This window comes from Molossus molossus, unplaced genomic scaffold (genome assembly GCF_014108415.1).
Source record: "Molossus molossus isolate mMolMol1 unplaced genomic scaffold, mMolMol1.p scaffold_m16_p_21, whole genome shotgun sequence".
In the NCBI taxonomy this organism is placed as follows: Eukaryota; Metazoa; Chordata; class Mammalia; order Chiroptera; family Molossidae; genus Molossus; species Molossus molossus.
In genome coordinates, this window is record NW_023425357.1 from 36,671,337 (window position 1) to 36,695,201 (window position 23,865).

General features: G+C 42.5%; 1 protein-coding gene across 8 annotated transcripts in view; it reads right to left on the reverse strand.

Moving 5' to 3' along the window:
• Positions 1-23,865, reverse strand: part of PRMT7 (protein arginine methyltransferase 7) — an 82,897-nt gene that overhangs the window by 42,362 nt on the left and 16,670 nt on the right. For 6 of the 8 annotated variants that reach the window (XM_036274521.1, XM_036274518.1, XM_036274517.1 and 3 more), the window contains 2 exons: positions 16,543-16,579; positions 7,367-7,516 (listed from right to left, as the gene is read on the reverse strand). In XM_036274521.1, the coding sequence (XP_036130414.1) occupies positions 7,367-7,516; positions 16,543-16,563 (171 nt within the window). In that variant the 5' untranslated portion in view covers positions 16,564-16,579. Of the gene's footprint in view, positions 1-7,366; positions 7,517-13,259; positions 13,372-16,542; positions 16,580-23,865 lie in introns of those variants that run through there. The other 2 variants (XM_036274520.1, XM_036274524.1) reach the window with 2 other exon arrangements.

Genomic DNA, 23,865 nt, shown 5'->3' on the forward strand with positions numbered 1-23,865 from the left:
TTAACCTATCGTCTTAGTTTCTTCATTGGTAAAGTAAGGATAATGAAATCTACCTAAAAATATCAAGGCAATCATCCTAAAACAGATCGCTTTGTATGTATCTGCTCAAAAATCTTGAGAACTCCCAAAAGGAAGAGAAATGGCTCTTAATTCTTTCTATGAAATCCTGAGACAACTGTATAGCATATACACAAGCATGCATTCATATAATTCTCAGGACTTTCATGGAGACCTGAAGCCCCTTATTCTTATCTTAGGTTAAGAACACCTAACTCAAGATATTAAGAGTTAAAACTCTTTACTGTGGCATTCAGGTCCTCCACAATCCGACTAAAATCTACCTTTTTAGGTTTTTCTACCATAACACCCTTTGCCAAGACTCTGGATGATCTTGTGCCCCAAAAACACCATGGTATTCCCTAGCGGAAAATGCCCACCTTTCCAGACCATGACCATGAGGGCCATGCTGTAGACATGGTGGGGTAGGCAACTAAAAGAAGTCTTGGGAGAATATCCTGGAGTGCTGACTTCCAAACTTTATGTGAGAAAGTAAACAACTTCTACCTTGGTTATGCCACTATTATTTTGGTATTTTGGTATTTGCAACTCAATCACCATATGAACCAAATTTTGCCCCCTCTCCTAAAGCATAGAAGAATATACACCGTCTAAGTGGCTCAGTGAATTAAGCATTGTCCCACGGACTGAAACATTCTGGTTCAACTCCTGGTCAGGGCACATGACCAGGTTTCCTGCCCAATCCCCAGTGGGGTGGCATGCAGAAGGCAGCCTATCAGTGTATCTCTTTCACATTGGTGTTTCTCTCTCTCTCTCCCTCTCTCTCTAAAAAATCAATAAAAACATACTTAAATAAATAAACAAAAAGAATACACACCAAAATTTTAGCAATGGTTAACTTTTAATTAACACACTATTTTAATTTTATATTTAATAAATTTCCTAAAAAGATACGTATCATTTGCATTATCAGAAAGATAACAGTCCGGCCAGTGTGGCTCAGTGGTTGAGCATCAACCCATGCATCAAGAGGTTGCCAGTTCAATTCCAGGCCAGGACACATGCCCAGATTGTGAGCCCGACCCCCAGTGGGGGGCATGTGGGAGGCGGCCAATCGATGTTCTCTCTCATTGATGTTTCTATCTCTCCCTTTCACTTCCTCTCTCTCTCTAAAAATCAATAAAGGAAAAAAATTTAAAAAATAAATAAATACAATTTTTTTTTTTTTTCTTTTTTTATCCTCACCCGAGGATATTTTTCCATTTTTTGTACAGGGAGAGAGAGAGGAAGGGAGAGACAGAGAAACATCGATGTGAAGGGACACATCGAGTGGCTGCCACCCGCACGACCAACCAGGGCCGGGGACAAAGTGCAACCGAAGTACGTGCCCTTAGCGGGAACTGAACCCGGGTCTCTCCGGACCGCAGGCCGACGCTCTAACCGCTGAGCCAAACCGGCCAGGGCTAAATACAATATTTTTTTAAAAAAAGATAACATATGTTTAATGTTTGATCAGAGGAAAGAAATGGCAGATTGCCAAACTATTGTTAAACATAATAAGACAGCTGACTCGGTATGGACATTTAAGATAATGGATCTAACCGGGCCGGTTTGGCTCAGTGGTAGAGCATTGGCACGTGGACTGAAGGGTCACAGATTCAATTCCCGGTCAAGGACACCTACCTGGGTTGCAGATTTGATTCCCAGCCCCAGTAAGGGTCGGGGTCATGCAGGAAGCAGCTGATTAATGGGTCTCTCTCACATAGATCTCTCTCTCTCTCTTTCTCCACATCCCTCCCATTCTAAAAAAAAAAAAAAAAAAAGATCAACAAAAAATATCCTCAGATGAGGATTAACAACAACAAAGATAGTGGATCTCAACCTTGGTGTATATTAAAAAATAATCCTGCCCAGGCAGGTTAGGCTGAGTGGTCAGAGCGTTGGCCCACGGACTAGAGAGTCCTGGGTTCAGTTCCCACTAAGGGCACATACCCTGGTTGCAGTTCGTCCCCAGTCCCGGTTGGGGTTGTGTGGGTGGCAACAAGTCGAAGTGTCTCTCTCACGTCAATGTTTCTCTCTCTCTCTTCCTCCCTCTCTCTCTCCCTCCTGCTCTATCTGAAGATAAAAGCAAAAATGTCCTCCAGTGAGGATAAAAAAAAAAATCCTAATTCCCCCAGAATAATTAAATCATAATCAGGAGGCGGGACTTCCAGTCAAGATGGAGGCATAGGTAAACGCTGTATCACCTCCTCCTTCAACCATATCAAAATTACAACTAAACTACAACACAACCATCATTCAAAACGGCATGAAATCGAGCTGAATGGAAGTCCTACGACTATAAAATTAAAGCAGCAACCACACCTAGACTGGTAGGAGGGGCAGAGGTGCAGACAGGCTGTTCTCACACTCACATGTGGTGGATAAAAATCAAGAGGGACACCTTGGCCTCAGGAATGAGGGGTCGCTGCCCCACACCAGGTGCCCAGCTCAGGGTTTCAGTGCCAGGAAGAGAAGTCCCCATAACTTCTGGCTGGAAAAACCAACAGGAACTAAGACTGAAGGAGGCCGTGGCTACAGGAGCCCCAGGCAGCTCCTCTTAAAGGGCCCGTGCATGGACTTACATGGACTCGCTCCCTCTGAGCTCAGAGTGGAGGCAGCTTGAAGGATGCCAGAGACATACAGGGAAGAACTGAGCTGTTTAGCCTCGGGATGAGGGTTGGAGGGGCAGCTTTCACCTAGACAGAGGTGCTGGCAGAGACTGATGTTCCTTTGGTGAGTTCTTCCCTCGGGCGGCAGATGGCTGCCATATCTAGGACTCTAGCAACTTGGCTCACACAGTTTGCCCCGCCCTGGTGATTCCCTGAGGCCCCGCTCTAACCAACTTTCAGGCCCACCCAAGCTGTTTCCAAAGGCTTTACCATAGGACTGGCCTGTCTCGAATCCTGCTTCAGAGTTTCCTAAAATCTCTCAAACAAGCAGCATCTGGTCTCAACAAGCCCCATATCTCTCGTTTAGTTGCCCCAGGCCTGGCACTAGAAACAACCAGCTTTGGTTCACAACTTGGCTTTTCTTGGACACCTCCAAGCCCAGCACAAGAAGCAACCATCTGCAGATCACTTTGTAGCTTATACTGGGTGGTCCTGGATAAAACACAAGCAGTGGCTGACCTTGCCACAGAGCCAGCACACCCAGTGGACAGTTTCAGACCACATCAAAATACCACCACCCAACCACCTCCACAAGTGACACACTCAATGAATGGACTCAGTGGGTACTAGAGCCCTGCTGAAGTAAAATCTTGCTCTGTGTGGTGGGCCTCTATACAGCTGATCCTCCAGGGTAGTCAGAGGTCAGTGGCTAGTGGGCACAGCCAATCCTTGCAGCTGATCAGCCTGAGTAAATCCTTCCCATTGACTTGCCAACAACAATCAAGACTCAATTACAACAGAATGGTGTACAGTCCACCTTAGGGGTGCACCTCGAGGATACAGCTGGGGTGATCAGGGAGGATGTGCCACTGGATCCTACAGGACACCCACAATAATAGGCCACCCTACGAAGCCTAGGAGACATAACAACTCTTACCTAATACATAGAAACAATCACAGGGAAGCAGCCAAAATGAGGAGACAAAGAAACATGTCCCAAATGAAAGAAAAGAACAAAACTCCAGGAAAAGAACTAAACAAAATGGAGATAAGCAATGAATCAGATGCAGAGTTCAAAATACAGGTTATAAGGTTGCTCAAGGAACTTGGTGAGATATTCAAGGGACTTAGTAAGAACATCAACAACATAAAAAAGGACCAGTCAGAAATGAAGAATTCACTAACTGAAATAGAGAATAATTTACAAGGAATAAATAGTAGAGTACGTAAAGCCAAGAAGCAAACCATCGATTTGGAATATAAGGAGGCAGAAAACATCCGATCAGAACAACAAAAAGAAAAAAGAATCCAAAAAAATGAGGATAGTGTAAATAGCCTCTGGGACAACTTCAAGCGTGCCAACGTTTGCATCGTAGGGGTGCCAGAAGGAGAAGAGAGCAAGCAAGAAATTGAAAACCTATTTGAGCCCTGGCCAGTTTGGCTCAGCGGTTGAGCGTCGGCCTGCGGACCAGAGAGTCCCGGGTTCGGTTTCCGCTAGGGGCACATACCACAAAAAAAAAAAAAGAAAGAAAAGAAAACCTATTTGAAAAAATAATGACAGAAAACTTCCCTAACTTGGTGAAGGAAACAGACATACAGGTCCAGGAAGCACAGAGAGTCCCAAACAAGTTGAAACCAAAGAGGTCCACACCAAGACACATCCTCATCAAAATGCCAAAGGTTAAAGACAAAGAAAGAATCTTAAAAGCAGCAAGAGAAAAGCAGTTCATTACCTACAACAGAGTTCCCATAAGCTGATTTCTCAAAAGAAACTTTGCAGGCCAGAAAGACTGGCAAGAGATATTCAAGGTGATGAAAAGTAACGACCTACAACCAAGATCACTCTATCCTGCAAAGCTATTGTTTAGAATCGATGGACCTATCAAGAGTTTCCCAGACAAGAAAAAGCTAAAGGAGTTATCACCACCAAGCCAATATTATACAAAATGTTGAAAGGTCTTTTTGAAGGAGAAGAACAAAAATATGAACTATAAAATGACAATTAATACATATCTATTAACAACTGAATCTACAAACAAAATGTGCAAGCAGAACAGGAACAGACTCATAGATACAGAGAGCTTTTTGTTGCTTGACAGATGGGTGTGGGCTGGGGGGATGGGTGAAAGATGAAGGAGCCCTGGCTCATTTGGCTCAGTGGTTAGAGCATCACCCACAGACCAGAGAGTCTTGGGTTCAGTTCCTGCTAAGGGCACGTACCTCAGTTGCAGTTTTTCCCTGGCTCCAGCTGGGGTCGTGTGGGTGGCAACCACTCAATGTGTCTCTCTCACGCTGATGTTTCTCTCTCTCTTTCTCCCTCCCACTCTATCTGAACATAAATGCAAAAATGTCCTCGGGTGAGAATTTAAAAAAAAAGGAAAAAAGAAAAAGATGAAGGAATTAAGAAGTACAAATTGTTTGTTAGACTGATGAACCTCAAAGGGAAGTGGGGAAGAGGGTGGGATGAGATAAACCAAAGAATTTCTATGCATATATGCATAACCAATGGACACCAACAATAGTGTGGGGAAGGCAGGAGGGGGTCGGGATTGGAGAGGAGGGGGTCAATGGGGAAAAAAGGGGGGGGGAAACATCTGTAATATAGTCAACAATAAAGATGAGTTAAAAAAATAAAAAATAGCATGCTGGCTGGTTTGGCTCAGCGGTTAGAGCGTCGGCCTGTGGTCCAGAGAGACCTGGGTTCGGTTCCTGCTAAGGGCATGTACCTCGGTTGCAGTTTGTCCCCGGCCCTGGTTGGGGCATGCAGGTGGCAGCCACTCAATGTGTCCCTTTCACATCGATGTTTCTCTCTCTCTTCCTCTCTTTCCCTTCCACCGTATCTGAACAAAAAAATGTCCTCGGGTGAGGATAAAAAAAAAAAATTTATAAAAAAAAAAGCCCCTACAATAGCTAAGATCTGGAAACAGCCCAAGTGTCCACCAGTAGACGAATGGATAAAAAAGCTGTGGTACATATACACAATGGAGTACTATGCAGCGGTAAGAAAGAAAGATCTCTTATCCTTTGAGACGACATGGAGGGACCTGGAAAGTATTATGCTAAGTGAAAGAAGCCAAGCAGAAAAAGACAAATACCACATGATCTCACTTATATACAGAATATAATGAACATAACAGTCTGAGGAATACAGTAGACCCAGACACATGGAAGTAGGGCACAGACTGACATCCCTCAGAAAGGGGATGGGGGGGTGGGGGGGTGGGAAGAGATAAACCACATAACTTATATGCATGTATGCATGACCAATGGACATGGACAACTAAGCCGGGGACGGGGCGGAGGTGGGGTGGGGTGGGGGGTGCCAATGTGGTAAAAAGGTAAAATATCTGCAACAAAAAAATAAATAAAAATTCATAGAAAAAGAAAAAAAAAAAAAAAAGCCCTGGCCAGTTTGGCTCAGCAGTTGGAGCGCTAGCCTGCGGACCAGAGAGTTCCGGGTTTGGTTCCCACTGGGGGCACGTACTAAAAATAAATAAATAAAAATAAAAAATAGTAATCCTCTCTCTCTCCCATTTTTTGGGGGAAGCAACCTAATTTTTGGTGGCCTTGTTTCCACAAGGCTAAAATAAAAATAAATTAATTAATTAAATTTTAAAAAATCAGGAGGCAGCGGTGAGGAGGGGTAACTAAGCATCAGTTTTTTTGTATTTTTCTTTTTTCTCTTTTTAATTATATTTTTTATTGAGCCCTGGCAGGTTTGGTTCAGCGGTTAGAGCATCAGCCCGCAGACCAAAGAGTCACAGGTTCAACTCCAGCCAAGGGCACATACCTTGGTTGGAGTTTGGTCTCTGGCTGTGGTCAGGGTCATGTGGGAAACAACCAATTGATGTGTATCTTGCACGTCGATGTTCTTCTCTCTCTCTCTCTCTGTCTCTCCCCCTCCCTCCAACTCTATCTGAAAATAAATTTTAAAAAATATCCTCAAGTGAGGATTTTTTAAAAATGTGTTTTTATTGATTTTTAGAGAGAGAGAAAGGGAGAGGGAGAGATAGAAACATCGATGAGAGAGAAACATCAATTGGCTGCCTCCTAAGCACCTCCCACTGGGATTGAGCCACCAACCCGGGCATGTGTCCTGACTGGGAATTGAACTGGTGACCTCTTGGTGCATGGGTCAACACTCAACCACTGAGCCACACCAGTATTTTTTATTTTTATTTATTTTTTTTATCCTCTCCTGAGGACCCTTTTGGTTTTTTTTGCATTTATCTTTAGATAGAGCAGGAGGGAGAGAGGAAAGAAGAGAGAGAGCGAAACATCAACGTGAGAGATACACACTGAGTGGATGCTACCCACAAAACCCCAACAGGGTCGGGGACAAACCGCAACTGAGGTACATACTCCTAGCAGGAACTGAACCTAGGTCTCTCCGGTCCACGGGCCGAAGCTCTAACTGCTGAGCCAAACCGGCCAGGGCCACACCAGTATTTTTTTTAAGCTCCTCAGTGATCCTGACATGCAGACAAGGCTGCGAATCAGTTTTCAGACGAGAAAACATACTTCTAGAAGAAGAAATTGTGCCTGATTCAGTTCTATATCCTCAGAACCTGGCCCTGTGATTGGCACAGAGTGAGCACTCCATGAATGTCTGTGAACAAATGGACAGGCAAAATGCAAGAGGCATAAAGGGCTTCCCACACAAGAAGCAGGACACATACCTGAAGAGTGTGACTTACCTCAATGGCATAGCAGAAGTCAGCACCTGCTGTGACTGCCATCATTGACAAGAGTCCTGTGCCAGTCCCAATGTCGAGAACCAAGGCCTTCTGTCCTCTGGCCTTGACCCTGCCTACAGCAGCCCGGACACCCTGGTAGTATTTTCTATTCTAAGAGAAAGGGAGAAATAGCTGTCACTTCACACTAATTATAAATAAGTAGAAAGGTGCTTTGTGAAATTCTGGGGTCACGATGGCAGCAGCAATTAAGTCATGACTTTGTGGCCTTTCTGGCTCCTAAGGAACAACATTGGCTAGTTGTGTTGGGTGAGCCTTGGCCGCTTTTGTTCAATGGTTAGAGTTTCCGCCCATGGACCGAAGGATCATGGGTTTGATTCTGGTCAAGGGCACGTACCTAGGTTGCAGGTTTGATCCCCCACCCTGGTCGGGGTCATGCGGGAGGCAACCAGTCAATGTGTTCCTCTCACATTGATGTTTCTCTGTCTCTCTCTCCCCTCCTTCCCTCTCTCCCTCCTACTCTCTCTAAAAAGTTAATGGAAAAAACATCCTCGGGTGAAGATTAACAAAAATAGATAAATAAATAAAATTGTTTAATAAAAAAAAAAGGGAAATTCTAAACTCACAGGTAAAAGATTAAATCAAAAGGAAACTAGAAATGTCCAGAACTAAATAATAAAATTACATATTAAAACTCAAAGGGACGACTAAAGCAATATTTAGAGAAAAATGTATTAGAAAAGACAAAAGTTGAGGTAAGTATCCACCTCAAAAAATTAGAAAGAGGACTGTAAAATAAACTCCAAATAATTAGATGAGTAAAAATAATAAAGAACAAAAATTAACAAACTAAGAAATATAGAGATCAAAAAAGGATAAAAAGGATAAAAGTTGGTTATTTCAAAAGACTAATAAAATCAATGAATTGGTAAGACTAGTTTTAAAAAAGGGGTAGAGGGAGAGAAAGAAGTACAAATATCCGAAAACTGAGAATGAAGAGGGGGTGGGGGCAGGTGGGATAATATCAATATATATGCCACAGATATTATAGAGATTAAAAGATATCATGAACAACTTTAAACAAATAAATTTTTTAAAAATAAGGAGCAAACAACATTAAATTGAACATTCTACCCAACACTCTAGAACTGTAATTTTCAACCTTTTTTATCTCATGGCACATATAAACTAATTACTAAAATTCTGTGGCAAAATATATTTTGCTAATCTGACAAAAAATAGTTATAATTTTCATTCATTCACACTAGACAGCTATTGTGTTAGCTGTTGTGATTTTTTATTTGACAATCTAAGGGAAAAGAGGTCAGTGCCCTTGACTAAATATTCAGGTACTGCATGTTTTAAAAATTCTTGCAGCACACCAGTTGAAAATTGCTGCACTAGAGCAAGAAGAAATGAGATAAGGTCTAGAAAACATAAAATAAAATTGTTATTTTTCACAGATAAGATGAATGTCTGCAAAGAAAATCCAAAATAGCCCTGGCCGTTTTGGCTCAGCAGTTGGAGCATCAGCCCACGGACCTGAGAGGCCTGGGTTTGGTTCCCGCTAAGGGCACAAACCTCGGTTGCAATTTGTCCCGGGCCCCAGTTGGGGTAGTGTGGGTGACAACCACTTGATGTATCTCTCTCACATCGATTTTTCTCTCTCTCTCCCCAACTCTATTTGAAGATAAATGCAAAGATGTCCTTGGGTGAGGATAAAAAAAAAAGAAAACCCAAAATACCTACAAATAATAATTAGAATTAAGAAAAACATAGATTACAGGATTCCAAATCAATAAATAAAAATCAACTGAAATCTTATGTATCAGCAACAGCCTTAAAAAACCCAACAAGACACAAAAAGCACCAACCTTTAAAGGAAATATAAAATAAATATGACATTAAATTTAAGACTTGTATTTATCAGATGAAAAAACAACCTACAAACTAAGACACCTGCAATTCATATAACTGACAAGATTATTACCCAGAATATATAAAGAACTCCTATAAATTACTAAGTTATAAAAGAGGAAACATGCATAGCCAAAAAACAAGCGAAAAGAGCTCATACTAAGTAGTAATCAGAGGAATGCACATTAAAACTACAATAAGAGCCCTGGCTGGTTTGGCTCAGTGATTAGTGTGTCGGCCCGCAGACCGGAGAGTCCCGGGTTCAGTTCCCACTAAGGGCACGTACCTAGGTGCAGTTTGTCCCTGGCCCCAGTTGGAGTCATATGGGTGGCAACCACTCGATGTGTCTCTCTCACATCGATGTTTCTCTCTCTCTCTTCCTCCATCTCTCCCTCCTGCTCTATCTGAAGTCTCTCTCTCTCTTCCTCCGTCTCTCCTTCCTGCTCTATCTGAAGATAAATGAAAAATATCCTCGGATGAGGATAAAAAAAAAAAAACTACAGTAAGAGATTAGTTCAAACCTACCAGATTGTCAAAAATGTAAAAACTGGTTAATACCAAATACTGGTTAAGGATGCAGAGCAACAAGAACTATCATACACATGCAGTGAGATAGCATGATCCCTTTGGAAAACAATTTGGCATTACCTGGTAGAGCTCAACACACCTGATGGCCAGCAATTCCATTCCTAAGTATACGTAGCCTATAGGAAAGTGTGCGCCAGAATACATGTACTGGAATGTTCCAGCAGCAAACACCACAAAGTCTACTGACAGAAGAATGGGTAAGTAATGATACAGTCACACAAAGGAACCCACACAGAAGTGAAAGTGAATAAACTAAATTTACAATGCTAAGTGAAAAGGTAAGTCACAAAGAATAAATACAGTATGGCTCCACTACGTAAAGTTCAAAAACAGGCAAAATGAAGAACTTATTTTTTAAGAATACATAGTAAGTGATAAAACTATAAAGAAAAGCAAGGGTATGACCAACACAAAATTCAAGATAGTGAAAACTTCTGGTGGCATGGACAGGAGCACAATCAAAGAGCACACAGAGAAATTCTAAAAAATGGTAATGTTCTATTTCTTAAGCTGAGTGTTGAGTTTATTGGCATTTATTTTATTTTAATTCTTTAAACTGTACATACACATTTTATGCTCTTTTGTATTATATATTTTTAAAAATAATTTTTTAGCCCTGGCCGGTTTGGCTCAGCGGTTGGAGTGTCGGCCTGCGGTCCGGAGAGACCCGGGTTCGGTTCCCGTTAAGGGCATGTACCTTGGTTGCAGTTTGTCCCCGGCCCTGGTTGGGTCGTGCGGGTGGCAGCCACTCGATGTGTCGCTTTCACGTCAATGTTTCTCTCTCTCTCTCCCTCCCACTCTATCTGAACAAAATATCGAAAAAAATGTCCTCGGGTGAGGATTAAAAAAAATAAATAAAATAAAAATAATTTTTTAAATAAGTATGGTACCAGACCTCAAAACAGCAACACTGAATTCTACAAGAAAATGGAATAATGTCAAAATTCTGAAGGGAAGTGATTTGCAAACTAGAATCCATATTCAGCCTAAGTCTTAAGTGTAAAGGTTGAAAAAATAAGTTTTTAGACAAGCAAATTCTCAAAATCCGTACCTCCCATACCCCCTCTCACAGAAAAATGAGGAAGGATATGCTTCACCAAAAAGAGAGTTAACCAACCACACAGGAAACAGAAAGCCCAATATAAAAAGAGAAGTGAAGGAAATCTACAAGACAGTAAACAAGAATCCCAGGCTGACAGATACACAGCAGATCTGGAGAGCACTTGGTCCAGACTGGAGCAGATCAAAATGATCCCAGAAATATGTCCAAATATAAACTGACAGAATAGCTGATTGTTGCACATTTCCTTGTGAAAAGAAATTTAGACAATTGGGGGAAAATTTGGGCATAAAAGGATGATGTATAAATAGAAAACAAAGCAAAAATAAGATAATTATTAACAAAGAGTTATGCAAAAAAGGAAAAGTAATCAGAGTATATCACATAGGTCAACTGTGAATAGTGTTTATATAATCTTAATAAAGTAAACATATGATTTTAACAAACATATACTTATAGAGTGCTTACCTCAAACCAATCCTTTAAAAGGAAGTACTATTGTTATCTCTGTTTTACAGATGAGAAAACAGGCACAAAGCATTTAAGTGACTTGCCTACTGAAACACTGAACACTGATTTAGCTAAAATTATCATTGTATTGGGAGGGAAGGGGAACAAGGTGAAAGGAGGTTAAAGAAAACCAAATTCGCCCTGGCCGGTTTGGCTCAGCAGTTGGAGCATCGGCCTGCTGTCCGGAGAGACCCAGGTTTGGTTCCCGCTAAGGGCACATACCTCGGTTGAAGTTTGTCCCCGGCCCTGGTTGAGTCGTGCAGGTGGCAACCACTCAATGTGTCCTTTTCATGTCGATATTTCTCTCTCTCTCTCTCCCTCCCACTCTATCTGAACAAAATATGGGAAAATGTCCTTGGGTGAGGAAAAAAAAAAAACAGAAAAAAAGAAAACCAAATTCTCAGCTCTTCCAGTGGGAAGTCAATAGATAATAGCTATTTAGATATGAAGGTAAACACATAATGAATAGCTCAAAGAGAAGAAATAGGTTGCCTATGAGGTTGAGCATGAAAAGATTTTGTCTGGGGAAAATTATACACTAGGGAACTGCTATTGTTCACAATAAGCTTTATAAAACTCATTGATCATTAAGGTAGCCCTGGCCAGTTTGGCTCAAGGCTTACTCAGCTTTGATTTCCGGCCAAGGGCACATGCCTGGGTTGCAAGTTTGATCCCCAACCTCCACCAGGGCCTTGCAGGAGGCAATCAACCCATGTGTCTCTCTCACAGTGATGTTTCTTTCTCTCCCTCCCTCCCTCTCTTCCACTCTATCTAAAAATTAATGGGAAAATATCCTCAGGTGAGGATTAACAACAACAAAAAGTAAGTGCATTTATGTCTTAAATAAAACCAGCATGGCATTTTGTTATGTGTTTTCTACCATAAAAAAAAAAAGCTTTAAGGTATCAGTATGGCAATTGTTAGAATTTGTTGAAGTAGAAAGTTGACCATCAGATACATTATATCCTGAAAAGGCTGAGATAGGGTGGGTTGTTTTCTCTGACTGTAACAGGCAGAGCCTGGGAAGTGCAGTCCAGCCATGAGCTGATCACCTGAGAACCCTGATAAGCAGATCCTGAACAGTAAACTAAGCTCGGCATTCCCTTCAAATTAATGACACCTATTAAATTAGCTAAACTTTTTTGTAAAATAAATTTTATATCCTTTATTTTAGGTTATTTAGAAATGTGGTTTGTTTGTTTTAATCCTCACCCAAGGACATGCTTAGAGAAAGGAAGGAAAAGAGAGAGCAAAAGAGAAACATCAATATGAGGGAGAAACATCAATTGGTTGCCTTCTATACGCACCCTGACCAGGAATGGAACCGGCAACCTTTCAGTGCACAGGACAATGCTCAACCAATTGAGCCACTCCAGTTAGGCTAACTATACTTAATTATCCAATTTTGAAGAAACTACAGTGAAATCAGAACCCTTTTAAAAAGCAACTTGGCAGTGTCTATAAAGAGTCTACCTATGTTCATAACTACACTAAGACATACAGATGACAAGCACATAAAAAGATGTTTGACACCATTAGTCATTAGAAAAGAGAAAATTAAAACTACAAAGTTAAATGTAAACTTAACATATAGAGCCAGCAATTCTACTCATATATCTACCCAAAAGAAATAGAAACATGTTTCCACACAGACTTGCATGTGAACGTCTACAAAAGGACTATTCAAAATTTAAAATAGTCAAAAACTGGAAACAATCGAAATGTTTGTCAATTGTTAAATGGATAAACAAAATACAGTATGCTATATACACATAATGGATTATTAATCAGCAATAAAAAGGAATAAATACGAACACATACTCAACATGAACTTCAAAAATATGATGTAGAAAAACAGTCCTAGCTGGGTAGCTCAGTTGGATGGAGCATCGGCCCAATACACCAAGGTTGTGGGTTCAATCTCAGGTCAGGACACATACAAGAATAAACCAGTGAATACACAAATAAGTGGAACAACAAGTCAATGTTCGTTCTCTCTCCCCCACCTTCCTCTCTCTTAAATAAATTTAAAACACACACACACACAGCCTGGCCAGTGTGGCTCAGTGGTTGAGTATTGACCCATTCACCAAGAGGTTGCCCTTTCAATTCCCAGTCAGGGCACATGCCCAAGTTGTGGGCCAAATCCCCAGTGGGGGGCATGCAGGAGGCAGCCAACTGATGTTCTCTCTCATTGATGTTTCTATTCCTCTCTCCCTCTCCCTTCCTCTCTCTCTCAAATCAATAAAGAAAAAAAAATTTTTTTTAGAACACACAGCACAACAGGTGTGGCTCAGTGGTTGAACATCAACCCATGTACCAAGAACTGACCACTTCGATTCCCAGTCAAGGCACATGCCCTGGGATGCATGCAGAGGCAGCCGATCAATATTGTTGTTTCTCTCTCACATCAATGTTTCTCTCTCTCTAAATTCAGTATTAACAAATTAAAAAACAAAAACAGACACCAAAAGTATATATCATATAAGTTCATTTATATGAAATTTCTAGAAAAGGCAAATTGATAGAAAGCAGATCAGTGGTTGGCTGGGTTGGCCACTGGGATTGACTGCAAACGGGCATGACGTAATTTTATGGGATAATGGCTATTCTAGAATAACAACAAAATGTAAGGCACCATGCAAAAGTATAGAGAAATACATTTATATTGGCTCTGCCACTAACCAGCAAGTTCCGATCCCATTTCCTCATATGCAGAATTGTGGAGGAAGAGAAGAACTTAAAGGGTTAAAATAATGAAGAACTACAAATGTTCTGCCAAGAAGTTTGGATTTTATCCCAAAAGCAGTGAGAGGCCACTGAAAGGTTTTAAAAAGAAGAGTATTGTGGTCAGATTGGCATTTCATAAAGACACCTTCGGCTGCTATGTAAAGGAAGAAAGATGGACCAATACCAGTAAATGAGGGCTGAGAAGGAAGTGGAGTTGAAAGATCCATAGAATTTGATGACAAACTGCAGGTTCAGATAAGGAAAAGAGTGCCATCTTTCTGGCTCGGCTAATTGAATAGATGGCAGTGCCATCTGTCCAAATTCCCTGGAAGCTGTGACAAAATGGACCCTCTTTGTAGACAATAATAAAATCAGAGAGGCTCATAGCCCTGAGAGTCCAATAAGAAATCACAACCACTAAGCTAAAGAACAAAAAGCCAAGAACAGCCCTGGCCAGTGTGGCTCAGTTGGTTGAGCATCATCCCATGTACTGAGAGGCTAAAGGTTCAATTCCTGTTCAGGGCACATGCCCAGACTGTAGGTTTGGGTTTGGTCACTGATCGGGGTGCATGCGGGAGACAATCAATCCATGTTTCTCTCTCACACTGATGTTTCTCTTTTTTCTCTTTCTTTCTTTCCTCCTTTCTCTTTCTCTTTCTTTCTCTTTCTCTTTCTCTCTTTCTCTCTCTCTCTCTCTCTCTCTCTCTCTCTCTCTCTCTCTCCTCTGTCTTCCCCCCCCCCCCTTCCCCTGGCTCGGTGGACTGAGCATCCTCCCATGGACTCAGAGGTTCTGGTTCAATTCCTGGTCAGGGCACATGTCCAGGTTGTGGGCTTGATCCCCAGTAGGGGGCGTGCAAGAGGCAGCCTATCAATGTTTCTATCTCTCTCTTCCTCTCTCTCTAAAAAATGAATAAAAACATATTAAAATAAATAAATAAAAAGGTCATTCTCTCACAGTGCTTCCAAAAAGCAGATAAGCTGAGTAGTTAACCAGGGCTGGGTGAAGGAGACACCAACACAGCCTCATGACCAACCCTACCAAATGCCCTGATCCTTCTCCTGCCTTGCATTGCTCACTTTTACTAATTTAGTTTTAGAAACAAAGTAAGAGGATAGAAACATCAATGTGAGAGAGAACCATCGATCAGCTGCCTCCTGCATGCCCCCTACTGGGGATCGAGCCCACAACACAGGCATGTGCCCTGATCAGACATCAAACCTGTGACCTCATGGTGCATGGGTCAACGCTCAACCACTGAATCACACCAGCCAGGCACACTGCTCACTTTTTAAACTTGACCCTGCTTCTCCTTCAAGCCTCCTTGCTTCTAAACCATCCAAATAAGATCGAATAGTCAAGCATCTGGTAGACCAGGAAAATTTGGGTTGCTAACATCAAAAGACTGTAAACTCAAACAGGAAAACTCAGATAAAAGAAAAATAAAAGAAAGCTGAAATGTATTCTGCAACAAAAGCCAAATCTGTTTTACAAAATACAGTCTACAGTGACCTCTAGAGATTTTATTTTTATTTTTATTTTATTTATTAATTAATTTTATCCTCACCCGAGGATATTTTTCCATTTTTTGTACAGATAGAGTGGGAGGGAGAGAGAGGAAGGGAGAGAGAGACAGAAACATCGATGTGAAGGGACACATCGAGTGGCTGCCACCCGCACAACCAACCAGGGCCGGGGACAAACTGAACCGAAGTACGTGCCCTTAGCAGGAACCAAACCCAGGTCTCTCTGGACCGCAGGCCGACGTAGAGATTTTATTTTTAAATTACAAACTGTACAAGGTGAAAATACCATGTAATTAGAGAATTTTTATCTAGAGGAGATTATGAACATCAGCTAGTACACCCCCCCCACCCCCGCCCCTTATTTATTTTTTATTTTTTAAATCCTCACCTGAGGATATTTTTCTTTTTATCTTCAGATAAAGTGGGAGGGAGAAAAAGGGAGAGAGAGAAAATTCAAAGTGAGAGGGACACATCCACTGGTTGCCTCCCACATGACCCTGACCAGGGCCAGGGAGGAACCGAAACCAAGGTACGGGCCCTTGACTGGAATCAAAACCGAGACTCACTGGTCTGCAGGCCGACACTCTACCACTGAGCCAAACTGACCAGGGCCACCCCACCTATTTTAAATTCCAGTAAATGAGATCTACAGAAGTCTCATGTTTTTTCCAAGTTCACAGTCAGGTCAAGAGCAGAGCCAGAAGTAGGACCCAGCCTCCTGAAAATTCCCAACCACTATACCATACTGACTCTCAGCATCATTCTAACAGCATGCCTCCAGGGGAGTTTTTAACCTTTCTGTAATCCAAGGTTTCAAAACCCCACATCAAGATAATGATTTCCTACTTACTCTGTCTTTGTCATGCAGCATATCAGCATAAGAAGATCTAAAAAACAAACAGACAGGTCAGAAACCTCTGCTAATAACATACATCAACATATGAGCACATTCACATTTATATTATGTATTCTTAAATCAGATGAAACAAACATCCAGGCAGATTTTAAACTATTTTTAACAGAATTATGTGGGCCAAAAAAAGAGGGGTTTTATGAAAAGTAACCTCACAGGGTAATGCGGTCATAAATTCCTAAATTATCACACCTTTTAAATAAACCACCTTTAAGAAAGCACATAATCTTGTTAAACTATCCTATAATCCAATCCCCCCGTTTTTCCCTACCTCCATGTAATCTTACTTCTCTCCTTAATTTCAAATGCATAGAAGCTGCAAAACTGTTAATTCTCTGGAACATTTGAGATCTTGCTCCCTGGAATATGTCATCAGTTTGGATCAAATAAACTCATAAAATCCAGCCGGTGTGGCTCAGTAGTTGAGCATCAACCCATGCACCAAGAGGTCTCTGGTTCAATTCCCAGTCAAGACACATGCCCGGGTTGTGGGCCCGATCCCCAGTGGGGAGCATGCTGGAGGCAGCCAATCAATGTTCTCTCTCATTGATATTTCTATCTTTCTCTCCCTCTCCCTTCCTCTCTCTCTAAAATCAATAAATGAAAAAGAATTTTTTTTAACTCTACAGGTTTGGCCCTGGCCAGTTTGGCTCAGCGGTTAGAGCGTTGGTCTGAGGTCCACAGAGACCCGGGTTCGGTTCCCGCTAAGGGCATGTACCTTGGTTGCAGTTTGTCCCCGGCCCTGGATGGGTCGTGCGGGTGGCAACCACTTGATGTGTCCCTTCTACATCAATGTTTCTCTCTCTTTCCCTTCTCTCTCTCCCTCCTACTCTATCTGAATAAAAAATGGAAAAATGTCCTCGGGTGAGGATAAAAATAAAAAATAAAAAAAAACTACAGGTTTGGAATTTCATATGTTGACAGTTACATGTAATAATTCTTTGGTACTAAATAAAAAATCGCAAACAAATACTTATTTTTCAGCAAATAACTTCGGACCTAAGAATGGGAAGAGGAATTGGGGAAAGAGAAAGTATATTATCTGCTGTATATGTGAGGAGTATGCCCAGCACTTTCCCTTGTCATCAGGAAAAACTAAGAGTTTACCAAACTTTAGAGTGTTAAAGGGAGGAGGGTTGATTATCCATATTTTCAACTATAGCAATTTACAAATTTGAAAACCTCAGCAGGGTAAGAATGAGCCCCCAGAACTCAGCAGGCCCAGCCCAAAGATGCTTTTTGAGAGTTCTAAGTGAGAGCTAAGGCACTCTCACTGAACAGGGGACTTCTAGCTTCAGGTCAACATTAGAATCACTGCAGAGCTTATTTTACATGCAGATTCCCAGCATACACACAAAAAGATTCTGATCCAGAAGATCAGCTAGAAGTCTAGAAATCTTCACTTTGTATAGGACAAACACATGCTATGTCAATGTACAGGAAGATTTTTTCCATTAGGCAGACCTCACCCCCTGGACTTTAAGAATAGCAAGAACTAGTAGCCAGAGTTAATAGTTAACCATTATATTGTGTAGTTAACAACTGCATTGTACAGACCCAAAACTGCTTGCTCCCTCAGGCATAACGGCTAACCACAAATATCTGCCTTTGTATGGCTTGCTTGCTCGCAAACCTTTAGCTCAATTTCTTAACAGGGGCTAAGACTGTAAAGGACAAACACATGACCTTGCCCCCTGGATTTTTAAGGGAATGGCAAGAACTATCTGCTAATGGATAACCACTGCATTGTATAGATAACCATTGCTTTGTGTACACAGAAACTGATTGTTCCTTCAGGCATAAGAGCTAACTGCAAATATCTGCTTCTGTACGTGCTTGCTTGCTCGCATACCCTTAATCCAAATTCCTTAACAGGGGCTAAGACAACTATATAAGCACCCCCCCCCCCCACGAGCTCGGGGCTGCTCCCTCCTCTGAGTAGGATGGGACAGTCTCCGCGCAGCTAATAAAGCTCTCTTAATTTGAACCCAGTTCGGAGTCTGAGTCTGGTCTGTCTCGTTGGTCTACAACAAGACAATTATATAAGCAACCCTCCCCCTGAGCTCGGGGCTGCTCTCTCCTCTGTGTAGGATGGGACAGTCGCCGCGTGGCTAACAAAGCTCTCTTAATTTGAACCCAATTCGGAGTCTGAGTCTGGTCTGTCTCATTGGTCTATAACATTTGGAGGCCCCAGCAAGATAAACAAACAAGGTCCCCCACATCGGCGGGTTGACCTCCTCAGACTCCGGGAGATAGGTCCATCCCAGGAGCAGACGGGCGGTTTAGGGGAAGGCCTCGGAGAAGACGTTCCTCCACCCCAGACGCCATTCTGCCCTGGAATTGTCTCCACTCCAAAATTCCATCTAGAGAGCATCTGGAAACCCTGGGTCCAGGTTTGGTTCAGTAGACAGGACGTCCGTTGATAAGTCTGTTTCTGAAAACTGCAGAGTAAGGGAAAGTGGATCTGCTGGACGCAGCACATAGATCCTGCCCCAGGGACATAGCGAGAGGTCGCTTTTGGCCTCTGTTGGGTTTATCTCGTTTTTTATCTGTCTTATTTGTTTGCCCTTATTTGTTTGTCCTTTTGTGTTTTGTGTTTTATGTTTCTGTGCTGTGCCGGCCTGTATCCTTCAAAATGGGTCAGGGACCTTCAGGACCTAAGACCCCTCTTCAATGTCTCCTGGACAACTTCTTAGACTTTTCCAAGTGCGCCTCAGGTTACGGCATCTTGGTAGACCCTGGATTCTTGCGCATTTTGTGCAAATTGGAGTGGCCCACTTTCTGGGTCAATTGGCCCTCCCAGGGCACTTTTGACTTAAGCTCTTTGTTTGAAGTTTGAGGCATCATCTACGGGACTCTCGGACACCCAGACCAAACTCCTTACATTGATGTTTGGATTGACATAGCTACTGAAAAGCCTAATTATATTAAGAAATGTTCATGCCCTAATAGGGAGAAGATTTTAATTGCCCAGCTTCCGCGGAAACCTCAGAAGCCCTCAGCTTCTGCTCCCTCCCAAAGGCTTTACCCTGTTCTTCCAGGTCCCCCAGAAGACCCCCTCACTGACCCTGTGGGGCCACCCCCTTATCAGCCACCGCCACCGTTGCCGGAGAGGCAAAAGCCCTTCAGCCGCTCAGTCCTTCCCATACACGTGGCGGCACCCCTTATAACCCCCCTCCGCAGGCGCCAGACTACTCGGCTGCCATCCTGCCTCTCCGTCAGATTGCTCCACCACGAGGTGGAGACTAGACTCGGCCCTTCATGGTCTATGTCCCCTTTTCAACTAGCAATCTGTATAATTGGAAACAACAGAACCCTTCATTCTCTGATAAACCCCAAGGTTTCATCTCTCTCCTAGAGACAGTATTCCACATTTATCAGCCCACTTGGGATGACTGTCAGCAATTGTTGCAGGTCCTGTTCACCTCCGAGAAGAAGGACAGGATCCACAGAGAGGCAGCAAAATTCATCCTCAGGCCAGATGGCCAACCCCTCACAGATCCGGCCCAAATAGGAGCCTACCTCCCATCTACCTGACCCAATTGGGACCCGAACACTGATCAAGGTAAGGAGGCTTTAACCCAGTATCGCCGATCTCTACTTCAGGGTCTCCGTGGGGCTGCCAAAAAGCCAACTAATCTGTCTAAGGTAAGCGAGACTGTTGAAAACACAGGGCAGCCCTGGCCTGTTTGGCTCAGCGGTTAGAGCACTGGTCTGTGGACCAGAGAGACCCGGGTTCGGTTCCCGCTAAGGGCATGTACCTTGGTTGCAATTTGTCCCCAACCCTGGTTGGGTTGTGTGGGTGGCAGCCACTCGATGTGCCCCTTTCACGTCGATGTTTCTTTCCCTCCCTCCCTTCCTATCTGAACAAAAAATGGAAAAATGTCCTCGGGTAAGGATAAAGAAAAGAAAATGCAGGGGAATCCCCAGCTGCCTTCCTTGAGCCTCTCATGGAGGCTTATCACCTCTTCACTTAGGTAAAGAAACTATCACTCATTCCTTCCTAGTCATGCTGGACTGTCCCTACCCCCACCTTGGCTGAGATCTCCTCCAGAAACTGCAGGTTACTATCTCCTTCAAGCAGGAGGGCTCCACCCTGACCCTTGGGGAACCGGCAGTTACTCTCCTGCTCTCTGTGCCCCTATCCGAGGAATACCTCCTACCTTGAATACAATTCTTGAGTAATAGAAAAAAAGAAATACTGAGGGTTTGGGCAGAGACTAACCTCCCTAGCCTAGCCAAGCATCAGGCTCCAGTTATAGTACAACTAAGCAGCAATGCCTCCCCTGATCTCCATAAAGGCCAAACTAGGAATAACAACGCATATTGATAGACTCAGAGAAGCTGGCATTTTAAAACCTTGCCACTCGGAAAACTACAGGACACTGAAAAAAGAAATAGAGGAAGATATAAAAAAGTGGAAGCACATATCTTGTTCATGGATTGAAAGAATTAACATCATTAAAATGTCCATATTACCCAAAGCGATCTATAGATTCAATGCAATCCCCATCAAAATACCAACGACATATTTCACAGAACTATAACAAATACTTCAAAAGTTCATATGGAACCAAAAAAGACCCCGAATAGCCACAGCAATTTTGAAAAAGAAGAACAAAGTAGGTGGGATCACAATACCATATATCAGGTTATACTACAAAGCAACTGTAATCAAAACAGTCTGGTACTGGCACAAGAACAAGCAATATAGACCAGTGGAAGAGAACAGAGAACCCAGAAAAGGCAATATGCTCAATTAATATTTGACAAAAGTGGCAAGAGCATACAATGGAGTAAAGACAACCTCTTTAATAAATGGTGTTGGGAAAATTGGACAGCTACATGCAAAAAAATGAAACTAGACCATCAACTTACACCATACACAAAAATAAACTCAAAATGGATAAAAGACTTAAATGTGACTCATGAATCCATAAAAATCCTAGAAGAAAATGTAGGCAACAAAATTTCCAACATCATATGCAGCAGAATTTTCACTAATACATCACCCAAGGTAACAGAAACAAAGGAAAAAATGAACACATGGGACTACATCAAACTCAAAAGCTTCTGCACAGCAAAAGAAACAACCATCAAAATGGAAAGGCAACCCACTGTATGGGAGAGCATCATTGCCAATGATACATCAGATAAGGGGTTAATTTCCAAAATATATAGAGTACTCATACAACTCAACAAAAGGAAGACAAAGAACCCAATTAAAAAGTGGGCAGAGGAGCTGAATAGACACCTCTCCAAGCAGGACATACAAATGGCCAAGAGACATATGAAGAAATGCTCAACATCACTAATCATTAGAGATGCAAATTAAAATAACACCTGTCAGAATGGCCGCCATCAACAAATCATCAAACAAGTGTTGGCGAGGGTGTGGAGAAAAGGGGATTCTAGTACACTGCTGGTGCGAATGCCGACTGGTGCAGCCACTGTGGAAAACACTATGGTGTTTCCTCAAAAAATTAAAAATTGAATTGCCATTTGACCCAGTGATCCCACTTCTAGGAATATACCCTAAGAAGCCTGATGCACCAATCAGAAAGAATATATGTACCCCTATGTTCATAGCAGCACTATTCACAATAGCTCAGATCTTGCAACAGCCCAAGTGTCCACCAGTAGATGAATGGATAAAAAAGCTGTGGTACATATACACAATGCAGTACTATGCAGCTGTAAGAAAGCTGGAAATTTTGGATTCACCACACTCAGGTAAAAAAAGCATACCCTGAACAATGGGCCTTACAGCTGACCGAAGATCCCCTGAGGGTAAAGCTCTCCAGGGTTTCCTCCTAGTCTCTTTCCTGACTCTGATGCCAGTAAGGCGCCTACCCAATTTAGATGCACTCAAGGGTGGCCACTGCTATGAAGGTTCAGGCCCCCATTTGACCTTCGGAGACCTACAAGGACAGGAGACATGCTTCATCATCGGCAGCTACGACCTAAGCTCCTCCCCTTATGCGCACTCATGTGGGGACACTACCACCCTAACTGCATTAAGCCCCTCATCACAAGTGACTTGGGTCCTAACTACACTCCCCGGGACTTGGTTTGCTTGCGCCTCAGGACTGATTCCCCGTGTCTTTCCCATTGAAACCAAAGACTTATGTATTCTTGCTAACATTATTCCACAGGTTTATTTCTTCTCTGTTTAGCCTTAGGAGAAACCTACTGCTTTTATGCTAACCACTCTAGTTATTAGGAAAAGCTTAAGCCTGGTCAGAAAGCAGCTGAACGAATGAGAAAAAGCTCAGTCAGTCTCCAAGAATTGGTAGGAGGACTTACTCGGTTGGTCCCCATAGCTCACTACCCTTATCACAGGCCTTTCGGGCCCCTTAATCTTCCTCCTATTAATATTAGCTTGTGGCCCAATCCTGATTAATCACTTGATGCAGTTAAGCTCATGGTCCTTAGCACTCCCTATCAAAGGCTAGCCACAATAGAAGAAATTGAAGACACTTTAGAATCAAGGATTTGATTTAACCCTAAGACCAGTGGGGAATGTAAAGGACAAACACATGCTATGTGAATGTACAGGAAGATTTTTCCCATTAGGCAGACCTCACCCCCTGGACTTTAAGAATAGCAAGAACTGCCCTGGCCGGTTTGGCTCAGTGGTTGGAGTGAAAGCCTGTGGACTAGAGAGTCCTGGGTTCAGTTCCCACTAGGGGCACGTACCAAAAAAAAAAAAAAAAAAAAAATAGCAAGAACTAGCAGCCAGAGTTAATAGTTAGCCATTATATTGTGTAGTTAACAACTGCATCGTACAGACCGGAAAGTGCTTTCTCCCTCAGGCATAACGGCTAACCACAGATATCTGCTTCTGTATGTGCAAACCTTTAACCCAATTTCTTAACAGGGGCTAAGACAACTACATATAAGCAACCCTCCCCCTGAACTCGGGCTGCTCTCTCCTCTGTGTAGGATGGGACAGTTGCCGCGTGGCTAATATAGCTCTCTTAATTTGAACCCAGTGCAGAGTCTGAGTCTGGTCTGTCTCGTTGGTCTACTTCAACTGGTGTTCCAGGCAACTATGACACAGGCAATCCGTACTCTACACTTTGAGAAGCCCTGTACTAAAATAGGGTGCTTTTATGGCACACCAAAGATTTTACATCTGACCCCTCCCATAAATGTTTAGTTAAAATCTGGTCTTTTATACCTTTCTCTACTTTTTTATTTTTTTAATCCTCACCCAAGGATATTTTTCTATTTATCTTCAGATAGAATGGGGGGGCG